At 30.5% G+C, this 14,847-nt stretch overlaps 1 protein-coding gene across 1 annotated transcript in view; it reads right to left on the reverse strand.

Moving 5' to 3' along the window:
• Nucleotides 1-241: 241 nt before the first annotated feature.
• LOC132704507 (uncharacterized) overlaps nucleotides 242-14,847 on the reverse strand; it is a 46,366-nt gene continuing 31,760 nt past the window's right edge. Inside the window, exons 4-5 of the mRNA XM_060674528.1 lie at nucleotides 7,258-7,503; nucleotides 242-2,437 (exon numbers count right to left, since the gene is read on the reverse strand). Coding sequence (XP_060530511.1) covers nucleotides 2,128-2,437; nucleotides 7,258-7,503 — 556 coding nt within the window. The 3' untranslated portion in view covers nucleotides 242-2,127. The remainder of the gene's footprint in view (nucleotides 2,438-7,257; nucleotides 7,504-14,847) is intronic.

Consider the following 14,847-nt stretch of genomic DNA (forward strand, 5'->3'; position numbering starts at 1 on the left):
CCGACCAAAAAGCACTTAAACAGATCCAGACGTAGAAAGAACAACGCGTTGCATGATTGAGAAAGGCACATATTCTTAAAACAGGTGAAAACTTTATTCAAACAACGAAAATTTCTATGCATACGTTAAAATTCTTTGAACAGAAACAATATTTAAAACAATGATGTAACTATAAGAGAAATTTTATTTTTATTAATAACTATTTACAAGAAAACAACAATTAAATTGTAATTAGCCCGGAAATGTCCACGCCTTGCGTGTGTTTACGGTCACAAACTCATTTTGCTTAACTAGTTTTAATTTCATATCGGTGTTTACTCATGGAGGGCGAAGCTATGAGGCAAGAACAAATTTTCTCGAAAATACGATATTACAAAGAAAATGTTAAAAGATACTACTCAGTTGTGGATTAAGAACAATTTCATTTTCTAAAAGATAATGCAAAATTCAAAGATCGCAATGCAATCATGGAATCAGTTTTTAATCTACAAAATATTTATGAAATTTGGTCTTGGTCACTTTTGTATTTTTAAATTTTTAAATTATAATGATTTTGTCTTTTCGCAGGCAGCTTATTAAGAAAAGTTTTAAAAGGATCTCTTGTCATTCGAATCACAGCTTTTGAATTATAGCAAGATAATAATAATAGTTATTACATTTAATTCATATAAACGTTTTCGTATGAGATCTGGTCATCTTCAAAGATAATAAATCGAATTTGGATGGGTAGTGACGACGTCATGGTTTTATTTTGATCTGTCAAACGAGTTTGTTCGTTAATGGACAATTTTTTTTTTTGAAAAAACATATATGTATGCGTAGTCCTATTGAGAAGAACTTATGAAGTTGAGGAAAAGTATTTTTTCTTTAAACTTTTCATAAATAAGTAATATTTGAGATTAAATCAGATCAAGAACATAATTGACATATTTTCTTTTTTGCCATTGATTCCGTTCTGCGAACAAAAAACATATACAACAGGAATTTTAGTCCTCACAGATCTAACTTTCTTTAATGAGACTAATGAATTTTTAAAATCATTTAATGATCTTGTTCCTCAAAAGAGAAAAAAGAAATATACCCGGTTTCGAAAAAGTATGGAGACGGTGAAATATGCAGAGAACAAAAAACAAAAATATGCCTTAAGAAACTGTAACACTATTTACAAAACACGGAGGAATCCAGAAGTTTTGTAAACAGTAAAATATGCCTTTAATCATTAAATACTGGTGGTGAGGAGGGGACAACTTTGAAAACGTATATGGAAAGGTCACATAAAAGTCAGCTTTCGTCCGAAGTGTTCGTTTGGATAATCGGTTGATGGCGCTGTAATGTCATGAATCTCCTTGAGAGTCTGAAGAAGTTCATTAAAGTGTTGCATACTCTTTCTTTGCTGCCATTACGGTTTGGAACGATTTTAGCAACGTGACGTGACCATCACAACTGATGTCAAAATTCCATCTGCGTTTTAAATCTACCTAAAACATTTCTACCGTATCCCTGTTCTTACCTCTTTTTTAAATTAAAGCACCATCCACCGAGACTGACGCGGTTGTGGCCTAGAATCCGAATATTTAATAAAAAACGGAGGTTTACATTCAAGCTTTCAAAGTTACCACATTCTCACCACCAGTGGTTGATTTGGGGGTCATGTTTGGTATTATTGAACAGTTTTTTTTATTCGATATTTAAAGCCATTTGTTTTGTTTTTTGATTGATTTCTCGAGATATTCCAGCGTTTCCACACTCTCCAAACTATTACCGTTTAAATTATTAATAATTTAAACGGTTCTTCATAAAACGCACTATCGTCAACAAGTATCTAACGATGTCAAAAATCTGTTGAAATTCTGTAATTTTTATGTCAAAACAGTGGAACCAATTTTAATCCGAAATAGATCAACGGAACGTGGTATCAGAAAACTATCCTCATAATATAAAAACTAAAAATTTGGCTCTGTGCGATTTCTGTGATTCAAAGAAGCTTCGCAAAAAGTTATGCTGCCGGTTATCCCTGTGTAGAGGTTAATGTGTTTAGACAAATAACTTTGTAAAAGTACTGATAGGTATTCTTGATAGATACGATAACTTCGGTTTTGAAAAATCTTAAAACGCCACAAACTATAGTTAATTAAATGGCGAGCCTCTGGGATCGAATCCTCCGGTAGAATAAGGCCAATACGATGGTGCCGGGAATAAACTTTGTTGTTGGGCAGTGGAGGGCAGCATTCCTGACAGTCTCGGATTACTACCGTGGGTAGTGGGGTAAAGTGCTGCCCCGAGTTCGCTTTGGTGATGCTGGTACTTGTACGAAGCGACCATATCGTTTTGACCTTGGGCTTGCGCCTGGCAAGCGGCCATGAGACCGTGAAAGTCAAATTTGTAGGCGTAACGTTTGCCGTGGACTTTGGACATGATATTTTTGTCGTAGTAATACCTGCGAGAAAAAAAGGTTATAACATTTCACGGAAGGTCTTGTATATGTAGCGTCCGTCAAACGATTGGGTTTCAAATTTCGATCTGAGATTTAAGAAAAGCATCACTCTTATACTTTCAAGGATTTGGGAAAGACATACGTAGTATGAAAACGATTTTAAAAACAAAATTACGACAAATATTATTTTCAATAAGTAGAAGACAGAAGAGGTCAATTACCTTTTTTAACAAATGCAAAGGTTCAAATAGTTCAATATATATCAATCAAATATATAATGCAACCCAGTATAATTATTATATTAATTAATAAAACAATAAGTATTTGATAGTTTAGCTGAACAGACGGAGCATTGTTTGACGTCTACTTCCAAATCCCAATTTGTTGTTCCAGCTGCCATCTTTCGATGGTATTACCGAGTATTGGTAAAGATGGAGGGTTGGGGTTTTTGAGATACGGGATATCTTCATATATTTTCGATAAATGAAACCAACTTATATATTTTTAAATGACATTTGAAAAATATATAAAAATCTATGGTTGTTTATTATGTTAAGCCCTATATTGAAGTTTTGCAAAACAAAATCGATTTTGTTAATTGCCAACAGGTTAGAAAAGAATATTTAATTTAAAACAGAAAAAAATTGGTAATTTTCAGTTAACCTATAAGAAATACACATTTTTAGACCCCTAATATATTAACACTAGTCGTTATTGATAAAAAGAAATCCAAAATCGATGAATCGGGTGACCTAGGTAGGATTTGTTCCACTCCAGTGCCTAGAAAAAGTAGTGTTCAAATAGGCACTTACAATTTGTGAAATTGGGAGCGATGCGCCAAGAGGATGATATTTAAGAGGATGATATTTCCAATAATTGCTATACATTTATTCTCTGAAAAACTACCATTACAAAATATTATGCACAACTTTTCTTCCTAGTAAAAAACATGAAGTATTAAAACCGGAAACACCGAAATCTTGAATTTTGTAGATTCAATAGACCAGGCATTCGTGAAATAAAGTTCGTCATCGAATTTTCAGAATTTGTTTTATTGTAAATACCAATTACAAAACTCTATTATAACTTTTGAATCTGATAAAATTTATATGGCTTTCTGCAAGGACTACTTGGAATTATTCGATTGAAGCGAATATTTAAATTTCATCTACTTGTGTTCTTTGTTAATATAATATTATAATAATATTTCTAATTCTAGGGCCAGGGTTTACCACATTACCCATGCTTAATGAAATTTGATTTCAACATTAATCTTTCTGCCGCATAACTATAAGTAATAGGTAATTACAGTTTTGACTAGAAGAAAATAGAATAATGCAAACCTGTTCAAATAACCTTCATCCGTATTTTCGTTACACCGAATATAACTAACATTATTTTTGGAAGTTTTCAAATTTCATATTGGCTGCCATAGCTGGTATTAATTGTTTAATAAAAATTTGTAACACAAATTATAAAAAACATAGGCCGCAGTATTCTGACAGAAATCCAAGAATTTATGAATATGACAGGACTGCGTGATTTGGGTTCTAAAGTAAGCGGTCATGGCCAAACAAAATTATTATTATTTTTTTCAAATCTGAAATATTACAGTTAATATAACAACACAACCATAGAGTTTTATATATATTTGGAGATGTTCTTGACAAGTTCAATCATATTATATATATATATATATATATATATATATATATATATATATATATATATATATATATATATACTATATATATATATATACAGGGTTTTTTTACTTAAAACTCCGCACACCAATAAGTCCAAAACGAAAAGAAATATTTAATTTATGTAAAAAGTAGTCAAAGTGTGGAGTCAAGTAGATATTTCCTAAAGTTTAAAAAATTCGACGCCTACAAAGAGCTGGGCGTCGATTTTCGATTGCAGAGACTTTGGAAATACGCGCATACAAAAGTACATATTATTTAAAAACTTTTTTGTTATTTACTCAAACTTATTTACTTTACCCGTTTCTAAGTTATACCGATTTAAAGTAAACATTTCTTGATTAATAAAAAATGTGATTAACGCTTATTTTTACAAGTATGCCATGAATGTTAGTTACTATAGCAACCATTGTTATCGCAGTTGTTTTAAGTGCAATTACAAACAATAGATTTCAACTATTTTAGTATGATTTTATTTATTATTTTTTATCGATTTAGTTCTGATAACATGATAAATAAATGAAGAAACAGTAAAATACCTACAAGTTAAAAACCAAAATTATTATTGCAATTAACTACCTAATAAGACATTTCAAAAATTTTGTTCAAAATTAAGTCCATCTGCTCGAACACAACTATCAAAAACTTTTAACAGATGAGCTTGGGTCACTTGTAGGAGAGTCCTTCTTGTGATAGCGGCACACGCTGCACTAATTTTGTTAATGAGATCGGCCACATCTTCGATAGGTTCTTCATAGATAACGTTTTTTAGGTAGCCCCAAAGAAAATAATCTGGTGGTGTAATGTCCGGGGACCTCGCCGGCCACCTTACCGGTCCATTAGTACCAAACCATCTATTGGGATATTCTCGGTTCAAATACCTCGTTACTATTTGGGCATTATGTGCAGGCACTCCTTCCTGCTGTAGCCACATATTCATTCTAGTGTCAAGAGGCACTTTAATGTGCCGCACATACATATTGATACTAAAAATTCGTTGGTTACCTCTTTCTGTAATCCAACGAGGATGGTTTTCGGACCAAAAACGACAGTTGTGTCTATTAACGATTCCATTATTTTGAAATCGACTTTCGTCGCTCCATAAAATTTTCGAGAGAAAATTTGCATCTTGGCTATACAAATCGGACAATGTCGCTAAGAAATACATTCTTCTAGCATAATCGCCTGGTTCTAGTTTATGAACTAGTTTACTTTTGTACGGGTGAAAAAAGTTTCTATGTAGAATTCTCTACGAAGAACTTATGGTAACACCGGTATTTTCTTTTATCTCTGATAGGGATATCTTGGGGTTATTATCAACCTGCTGAATTACAGCAGCAGTATTTTCATCATTTGTAGCCGTCCTGTTCCTATCTCTTTTAGGTTTTATGAAGCTGCCATATTCTCTTAAGTTTTTACATAAACTTGAAAAGGTTTTTGCATCGGGGACTCTTCTATGCGGATAACGCCGTGCGTAAACTCTTTTTGCTTCTCTACAATTGTATCTGCATTCTCCAAACACCAGTAACATGTCTACTTTTTCCTTATTGCTAAATTGCACCATTTTCACATAATAATTCTTAGTTTTTTTTTAACCGAACAAATTTGGATATTTCTTGTGACAAAATGTGACAATTTTTTGATACAGCAATAACAACTTACGTTTGTAATTGCACTTAAAACAACTGCGATAACAATGGTTGCCATAGTAACTAACATTCATGGCATACTTGTAAAAATAAGCGTTAATCACATTTTTTATTAATCAAGAAATGTTTACTTTAAATCGGTATAACTTAGAAACGGGTAAAGTAAATACGTTTGAGTAAATAACAAAAAAGTTTTTAAATAATATGTACTTTTGTATGCGCGTATTTCCAAAGTCTCTGCAATCGAATAATTTTTCGACGTGTCGCGACGCCCAGCTCTTTGCAGGCGTCGAATTTTTTAAACTTTAGGAAATATCTACTTGACCCCACACTTTGACTACTTTTTACATAAATTAAACATTTCTTTTCGTTTTGGACTTATTGGCGTGCGGAGTTTTAAGTGAAAAACCCTGTATATATATATATATATATATATATATATATATATATATATATATATATATATATATATATATATATATATATATATATATATATATATATACAGGGTTTATATATATATATATATATATATATATATATATATATATATATATACATATATATATATATATATATATATATATATATATATATATATATATATATATATATATATAATAGTTCGCTTGTTGAACTCCGACTGGAATCCTGCAGACGTTTCGCCAAAATCTGGAAGGATTTTGATAAAATTAGGTATAATTAGAGTAGTTTCCACTACAAAGTATCGACAAGAATAGAAGAAATTATCAATTGAAAATGTTCTAAAATGTGAGTTGTTAAAAATTGTCAGAAATTACAAACAAAAACTTGCCGCACGGTACAGACATTACATCAATATTTAAAATGGTCTACTACCATTGTATATTTAATGCCATAGAATTGGTGTGAGCTCAGTGCAAAATATTTGTTCATAAAAATATTGTAAGTGAGGCAAGACAAGATGGTACTGCAGTAATACTGTTAAGGCAGCTCTCCAGACAGTTACCAAAGAAAATTTGATCAGTTATATAACACATACAGAAAATATAATAAAAGAATACCACTTCTACTAATACACTTGATATAACGGTACCACCACTTGTTATCAATGTAAACGAAGGATCATTTTCTGTTAGAAGCAGCACCAATTTTTCTGGTATTGCTTTAATGTTTATTTCATGAATAGAGTTTTCAGAGAATAGTTTATTAAACAATTTATCATAATTTTTTCATGATCTATTGATCTCCTTGATCTATTATTACATAGAAAATACATGAATCCATCTCTGAGTATCGGCGTACTGGTTGAAATAATAAATGCCCAGTACAACTGATCCTGTCTCTCTTACTCCCAAGTAATATAATCGTTATTGTTAGTGACGCCTGTCTTGGACTGATCCGATAGACTTATAGGGTTGAACATCTGTTGAAATATAAGTGTCGTATTATTGTCGACTATGCCATCACAAATCGTATCGACTATAGTTACCTCAAGGCCCGGCTCAGCTTGTCATAATTCATGTTCGGTTTGGATTTCCTCTCGCCCCACCGTCGGGCCACCTCGTCGGGGTCCGTTAACTTGAATTCTCCGTTGGCACCTTCCCACGCTATACAACCGGCGTTCGACGAATCGCCGAGCAGTTCAAGCAAAAATTGCCACAGTTGGATCTGGCCGCTGCCTTGGGCGACCAATCGCTGCGTCGCTGCGTTCAGAAGATGGTAGGGGTCCGTTGAGGTGCCCGTTGCGGAAGCTAAAACCGGAGAGATGCCGTAGATGACGACGATTAGGAGGAACATTTAACAAATAAGTGTGCCGGAATACAATGGCAAGGACGAAAATAATTTAAAAAAAATCTTACTTAAATTATATTGAAATAATAATAACAATAATAATAATGTTAAAAAAGTAAGAATATAGAGAGCAAAGAAATATCAAATAAAATCACAAAGCAAGGAACACAAACAGTAAATACCTATCACAATAAAAAATTTATAGATGATTTGAGTATATATTATATACTATATACTCAAGACTATGGCGCCTTAAAAGAAAAATGGCAAATTATCAATATCTTAAGTTTATTTTAACAAAATGAAATGCTCCGTTCGAATATTTCAAATGTTTTAAACAAAAATGTAGATAATTCGTTTTTCGTTTCTTTACATATAAAGTTACGCTATTTACGCTATATTGCTAGTTTTAAATTAGTTAGACATATGCTTAATAATGTTCGTATATTTGCTTTAAATCAAGCAGTAGTTCAGTTCAACCCAAGTTATATATTGAGAGGGTGGTAATATTACCATAAAAATGCGAGATATTTTTTAAGTAAATTTTAAAATTTTTAAAGCTGAAAAATACAGCTTCTCAGTTAAAACAAGTTATTTATTGGCTCACGATTTTTGATAAATTTTTACAAAATAAAGGTAGTTACGAAATTCTTTTAAAAAATGGTTTTTTCAGAGATACATTACTAATTATAACCAGTGATAGTGATACATTTTATTAAGAAGGTAAGCCGAAGCAGATATTTACATTATTTTTCATTAATTTTATCTATCCAAAACTAGTATTTCTATTTTTATGATCCAGAATGCAGATGTAACATGTAATAGTTACTTAATTTTCTTTTAATCTAAAAAATAATAAAATAATACAAAGTTCTTAAAAATTCGTTCAGCTTAAGCAATTATGCAAGATCGCATGCTTGCATAATTGCTGCTAAACAAAATTATGGTACATATTCTTTCCTAGCCTTAAATACATTAAAAGTATAAACAAAACTACTTCAACTCTGTCATGATATTTTTTGGTTGTATTTGGTGTTGCAAAAATAGAAGGATCCAAATACCAAATACCCATAGATATTGCATACAAATAATTTTCATTATTATTGATCAGCTCCGCGGTTTATAGTCTGCACAAGCAAAATTTCTCAAAGTTTGAATGTGGCCCCGAACAGTCTTAAACAGATAGCTACATTTAGATGTATTTGTAATGTGTAGTAAATAAGGTAATAATAGTGTTCTAAATACATATTTTCAATACTTTTATAATGGGCGACTCTGGAAGTCCTAAACGTTTCAATGAGTCTTCTATATTTATTGTTACACAACCCTTATATCTTACATCGGAAAAACTGAAACTGCACTGAAAGTTAGTATGACCAATCGTTACGCTTCGTCAGATTTCGTGCAGTCATGATAAAACTCAAACCAAACATTACTGTACAATTATATACCATAATGGAAAGAATATTTTTTAAGCATTTTTCATATTGAGGAATTATTACATCAAGGATATCATAATTTTGAGACAATTATTTTATAGACTTATATTTTCTAACATCGAGAATATGGCACAACCATATTTTCAAATCGCAAGTATTTTACGTTTTATCGTTTTCTTTTGAATATTAGGTCGTTTAAAACAGAAAGTAGTACATTTTTAAATCTAATAGAAAATATTCAAGATCTTCTTAATCTACCATTAAGAATTTGTTTTTTTCTGTGCATGATAAACAGATATTTTAAAATATTCAGATCACTACCGTTGTTACATATTAGAATTAGACCTTAAATATTCTTAATAATAATACATTTATTCTACTCTATAGATAAATTGCAGAAAAGGAGATGAAAGCAATTAAAAATTGTTCAATGTTCAGCCCCGATAAAATGATACATAACTATTAATTCGCTTGAGTAACACACAATTATAGTAAAATAATATTGTAGATAATGTAAAGAAAAAAAATCAAAAAAAGTATGTTTAAAGAGTATCACTGATAAGACTTTTAAAGTTTTGAAATATTGTAGCTTCTTTAAAAGAGGGACGTCCTGTGCAGTGGTGCAGAGATAAGACCCTAAAATCTAAGGTTCAAACTATGTTCAAATTGTTATTTCATTAGATCTTTATTAATTAATTTTTGCGTCGTATACCAAGTACTGGAAAAAAACGAATACAGTACCTGAGTATTATCAGCATAAAAGAATGTTTGATTTTCTGAAAAACAAGTAGAAATTTCTGAGAAATATGTCAAAATTTCTGAAAAACATCACAATTTCTGAAAAATAAGTCGGAGTTTCCGACATAACATAAGTATCTAATAAATGAAACGTAATCATTCTGCGTTTGTAAACTGAAGGTACTAGATACCAAAATATACATACAAATCTCGCTGATTTCGAAAATACTTATATTATATAAATATAAATATTATATTAAATATTTGTAAAGTTCTTAATAGCGTAATAATAAAAATTGGCAGTTTATATGCCCGTTGCTCGTAAAGGGGGCTAGTTTCACCATATTATTAAGATAAATCAAATAGTATTTTTTTGTATGTCGAGGACCGGTTAAAAGATGTTAATCTGAAAGAATTTTCACTCGTTTTTGACTTATGTACATTTAAAAATTTCAAAGTATTTTTCTGTTTTTTTTTTTACAAATACTTAAAAGATGAAGAGGTACAGGGAACAATAAAAAAATCATACTTAACAATAAAAATTTTGGTAATTGTAATGAAAAAAGTATAAAATTAATGTTAGGATTTCATAATATGTTGGTATCTAGTACCTCCAGTTTAGAGATTGGCCATTCTTTAAGAATTATCTATATTTTATCTTTCGATTCGCAATGTCAGAAATTCTGGCATATTTCTTAGAAATTCAGATTTTTTTCTTAGAAATTTTGACCTTTGTCAGAAGTTTCGACTTTTCCTTAAAGATTTTCCCAAAAAATTGAAAGCTGTATTATTTTTGGTGGCCTTTCAGGACTTTCCTAGCACCCTTCCTGTTTGACATTTGTTTAAAAAATATATGATCAAGTAACAGTTTGAATGAACTAATATGTTTATATGTTTGATATATTATTTAAATAGTACTTTTTTTTGAAATTGGAAAAATGTTATTAATTAAAATCATTTTAAAACATATTATAGAAGAATGATTTTTGCGAATTTCAAGATTTTATGGTTGAATGAGACATATGCAGACTCATTATACAGAATTTTAACGAAATGTACAAAAATATATACCGTAACTTCAAACCGAACTTCAGTTTAGTATAAAAATTAATAAGTATGATGTTACCAAGCTTGCTAATATATGCTACAAATAGTTTTAGTAAATTATAACAGAACGCTTAAATATCTAAAAAACTATCAAAGCCGGAAAGACAAAATTCAATACGGACTTCAAAAATGTTAGAATTAGAATTAGCACTGTTACGTTCAACCTAACAGCGTTTATTATTATAGTTGACATTTTCAGAATAATTTGTTTCTTTGTGTCACATAAAATGTCGCATTATCTAATAAAAATTATTTTTTGATTTGAGAAACAAAATAAGTAGGTAATAAATTAATTTTTTAAGTTTTTTTTCCCTGCCAAGTTTATTTGTTTCTTGTGCTTATTAATAGTATATTTTTAAAATGGATAATATAAACAATTAATTTATTCTAATTATTATAAATAAAAAACAATACAAATATATTAATTTAAATGGTAAAGTGTATGGCTAGTTAATTCAAAATAAACAGGTATGTCTTTAACTGGATCGAAAATTATTAACAAAAATGATCTAGTGATGTAAAATGAATATTCATCATGCCTTTGTCATTTTGTCAAGAATATTAAAGTAATAACGATGGAGACATGTAGTTTAAGTCATATTATGTTTTTAATGGGATGTATTCTTTCTTACTTTATATTACTAATTCTATATAGCAATGTCCATATCGCGAAAAAAAGTTAACAGATTTTAATAAACTTAGAGTCTTTAAAAAGAGCATTTCCTAAAAATTGTTCCTAAAGCGTTGATTTCGACTAGGCACTGAATAACTATGTAATTAAAACGGTAATCAATCAGGAGAGTGCGGTAAGCAACAAATAACGACATGAATGATATGTATGTATAATATATGTATGTGATAATGGTATGGTCAGATAAAAACAAAATTTGATGAAATGGCAATCTTGATAATTACAAACGAACAAGATATTTTATTCATTTATTTTCCACATTTTGCTACTTAAATAGTTAATACAATTGATTAGTGTCCAAGTCAATGATTAAAAGTAATTTTTAATCGAAAAATAAGTGATATTAATACTAAGCCTGTCAAAACTTCAGCTAGGGGGTAACTTGGTGCACTTCGAAGACAATGCAGAAAAAACTATTAAACACAAACACAACACAAACAACATTTTATTTGAATTTTAAATATTATTTGGCATCACAAATAATAAATTAGAGTTTTATTTGGTAAATTCGCGATAACAAAATATTAACAACAACCCGTAAAGTTGAACATTCTAACAAAATCCCACTTCTTTTGAGCGTTAGGTGCTTGTAATCATATCTTTGGTTAGGAAAAAAGTATTGAGAAACGGTTGTCACTGTATGTGGATAGATTTTCGAGATCTCTAGCAGTCGTAGATCTTCCAGTGTCATTCGCTGACGAGTGAAATGTACTGATACAGGGAAAATATAAACAAAACATTAAGACAAAGGGAGAATCAGCTACATTGGTGTATAGCCAGTGGCATCACAACGAATACCGTGGAATTGGAATTCCGCCAAAAATGGAATAATGAATTCCAGCATTCTAATAAAAACTGATTAAAACGTTTGTGCAACAAAATTTCTTTCCTAATTTATTAACTAAAATCTCAGATGGGCTACTCATGTTGGTTATCTGGAAGGCAAATTAAACTCACATTGTTTTTCTATTTAAAATATATGAGACACGAAACGCACGAATAAAACATTAGACGACGAGATTACATGTTGGACACAAGATCCAAACTATGTGGATGTAAAATACCTCTATAAATTATTTGAAATAAAATTTGCTAAATATTCAGTAAAAATTCAGGTATTTTGAGTTAAATAATTTTTGAAGATAAAAATATAAAATGGTAAATGATTTATTTTAAAAATATTTATTAAATCTTTTTTTTGGAGATATGGATACTACTTTAAGAAAATATTCGTAACCCGCGTAAACAACCGAGTAAACAGCATTAAACAAAAAAAAAGATTTAAATTTACCACAGCTTTGAACTAGTAGGATTTTCTTAATAAATTTTTGTTTCAAATTTCTAGGACGATCCATTTACTATAGGCTATAATATCGTTTTAAGAATATTTTAATTCAATTTCAATTTTTGCTATATATATAGAAGTAAATTGAGAATAAAAAGAAGCAATAACTAAATAATAATAATATTACATGAGTTTACGTACTTAATAAAATAAAAGATAATAAAAACGTATCTATCAATTGTCAAATGAAAGGCTCTCGTTAAACTCTTATATGGAAAACGTCGATTAAACAACCTAACCTAAACTATCGGAAATATCCCAATCATTTGTAGATCAGCATCGTATAATTTTTCTTTGCATTTGATTTATTTTGATTGCAATAGAAACGATCGTTATTCTCTTAGTTATTAGAAAAGAAAAATAAGAATAAAAACCATCCAAAGTTGTTAACGTGATAGACTATAATTTCCATACCGCTGTAAATCATATTTGCCGAAGAAAATTTATGGACAGAATGTTGCCGCACTGTCGCTAATCTCCTCGCAACTAACAAATCTTCAGGCAGGCAACCTGACGGCAGCCTCCACATGGCTGCCACCTTATTCACTTAACATTTTTCCTCACTCACTTTTATAAATTACAAAAATTACAAATTAACAATTTTTTTTTCGCCGAAATTTTTTTTCACCCTTGTATACCGCCCCCGCGACTCTGTACTCTTTCGCAGTCCGACGCCAAATGTGACGACGTCTGGACTCCGACACCTCGTAAGATCCAAACTTCCCCTCCGACAGGGCGATGATTGCGTATAAATGGCTTGTTTTCATTGATGATAGGGCGTTGCTTTCATTAAAGCAATTGCATTGAACTGTTATTATTTATACCGGGTGTGCAATGTGCAAATAAACTTTTCAAATGAACCGAAAAAGCTGTCTAGTTCTCACCGGAGTAACTGTTATACTTCCCAAATTTCATTAAGATCCCATCTAAACAAACAGGCTTCAAAACGACAAAAATCCTATTCTTTAATGTTCAATTTACAATAAGGAACAAAAATAATCTAATTTCACAAAGTTTACTTATCCATATAACTACCTAAGATCTAGAGGCCCTATCTAGGTCCATAATGCAGGAACTTATGAAGCAACTATGAAATCAAATTTGAGAAGGTCCATTCAACAGATGCATATGCTAGATGTAAAATCTCATGTTTAATCAATGAATGAATCTCTAAACTAGAGATTAATATGAATAAAATATACTGGTTTCGGAGATAAATAGGGAGTTTAAAGTTTATTTTTTATTCTGATTTTTTTCTTATTAATTTGAGAGCGCTACCACTCGCCGTAACCAGTTAAAATCTCAAAGAAGATTTAGGCTCTCTCTAACTTTTATTTATATATATTTATATATATTATTAAAATCAAACGTTACAATCTAATTTAGTAAATTAGATAAAAAGCATTGGGCAAATTGTAAGCGACGTAGTAAATCATGGATGGAGTTTTTCTAGTTTTAAAATTCTGTAATCGACTGAACTGAACAAAAGTGTGGGAGTGCGGAACTTTTCTGTGTGAAAATCGTAAATTTAACTAACCTTTGAATTGTGTTACTATGGTTGTACGTGCCGAATGTTGGTTGAATTTTCCCAACGTCATCATTTTGTTTATTTAGTTGTTTAATATACGCATGTCACGCAAGATCGCTTTGTTCTAACTTTTTTCTCAATTCATTTTGGATTCTGGACTTCATTTTGTGGGTCTTTCGGTTGTTGCAGTCATTTTAAAATTAAAGCCGAAAATCGTAATAATAATAGATTAGAACAAATAGGATTATACATTACAGTCGAAGGCAAAACGATGTGTCTAGGAACAGTTTATAGGGCTCAAACTTTTACTTTACTCGAATGTCTTGATTCTCTGGATGACGCCCTTACCACCCTTATTCCTCAATTTAATATTTTTTTTGTTTGGCGGAGATTTCAATCTTGACCTGTTGAAAACTAATACGCCCACTTATTTTCGATTT

This window comes from Cylas formicarius, unplaced genomic scaffold (assembly GCF_029955315.1).
Source record: "Cylas formicarius isolate icCylForm1 unplaced genomic scaffold, icCylForm1.1 PGA_scaffold_7__23_contigs__length_41026272, whole genome shotgun sequence".
Classification (NCBI taxonomy): domain Eukaryota; kingdom Metazoa; phylum Arthropoda; class Insecta; order Coleoptera; family Brentidae; genus Cylas; species Cylas formicarius.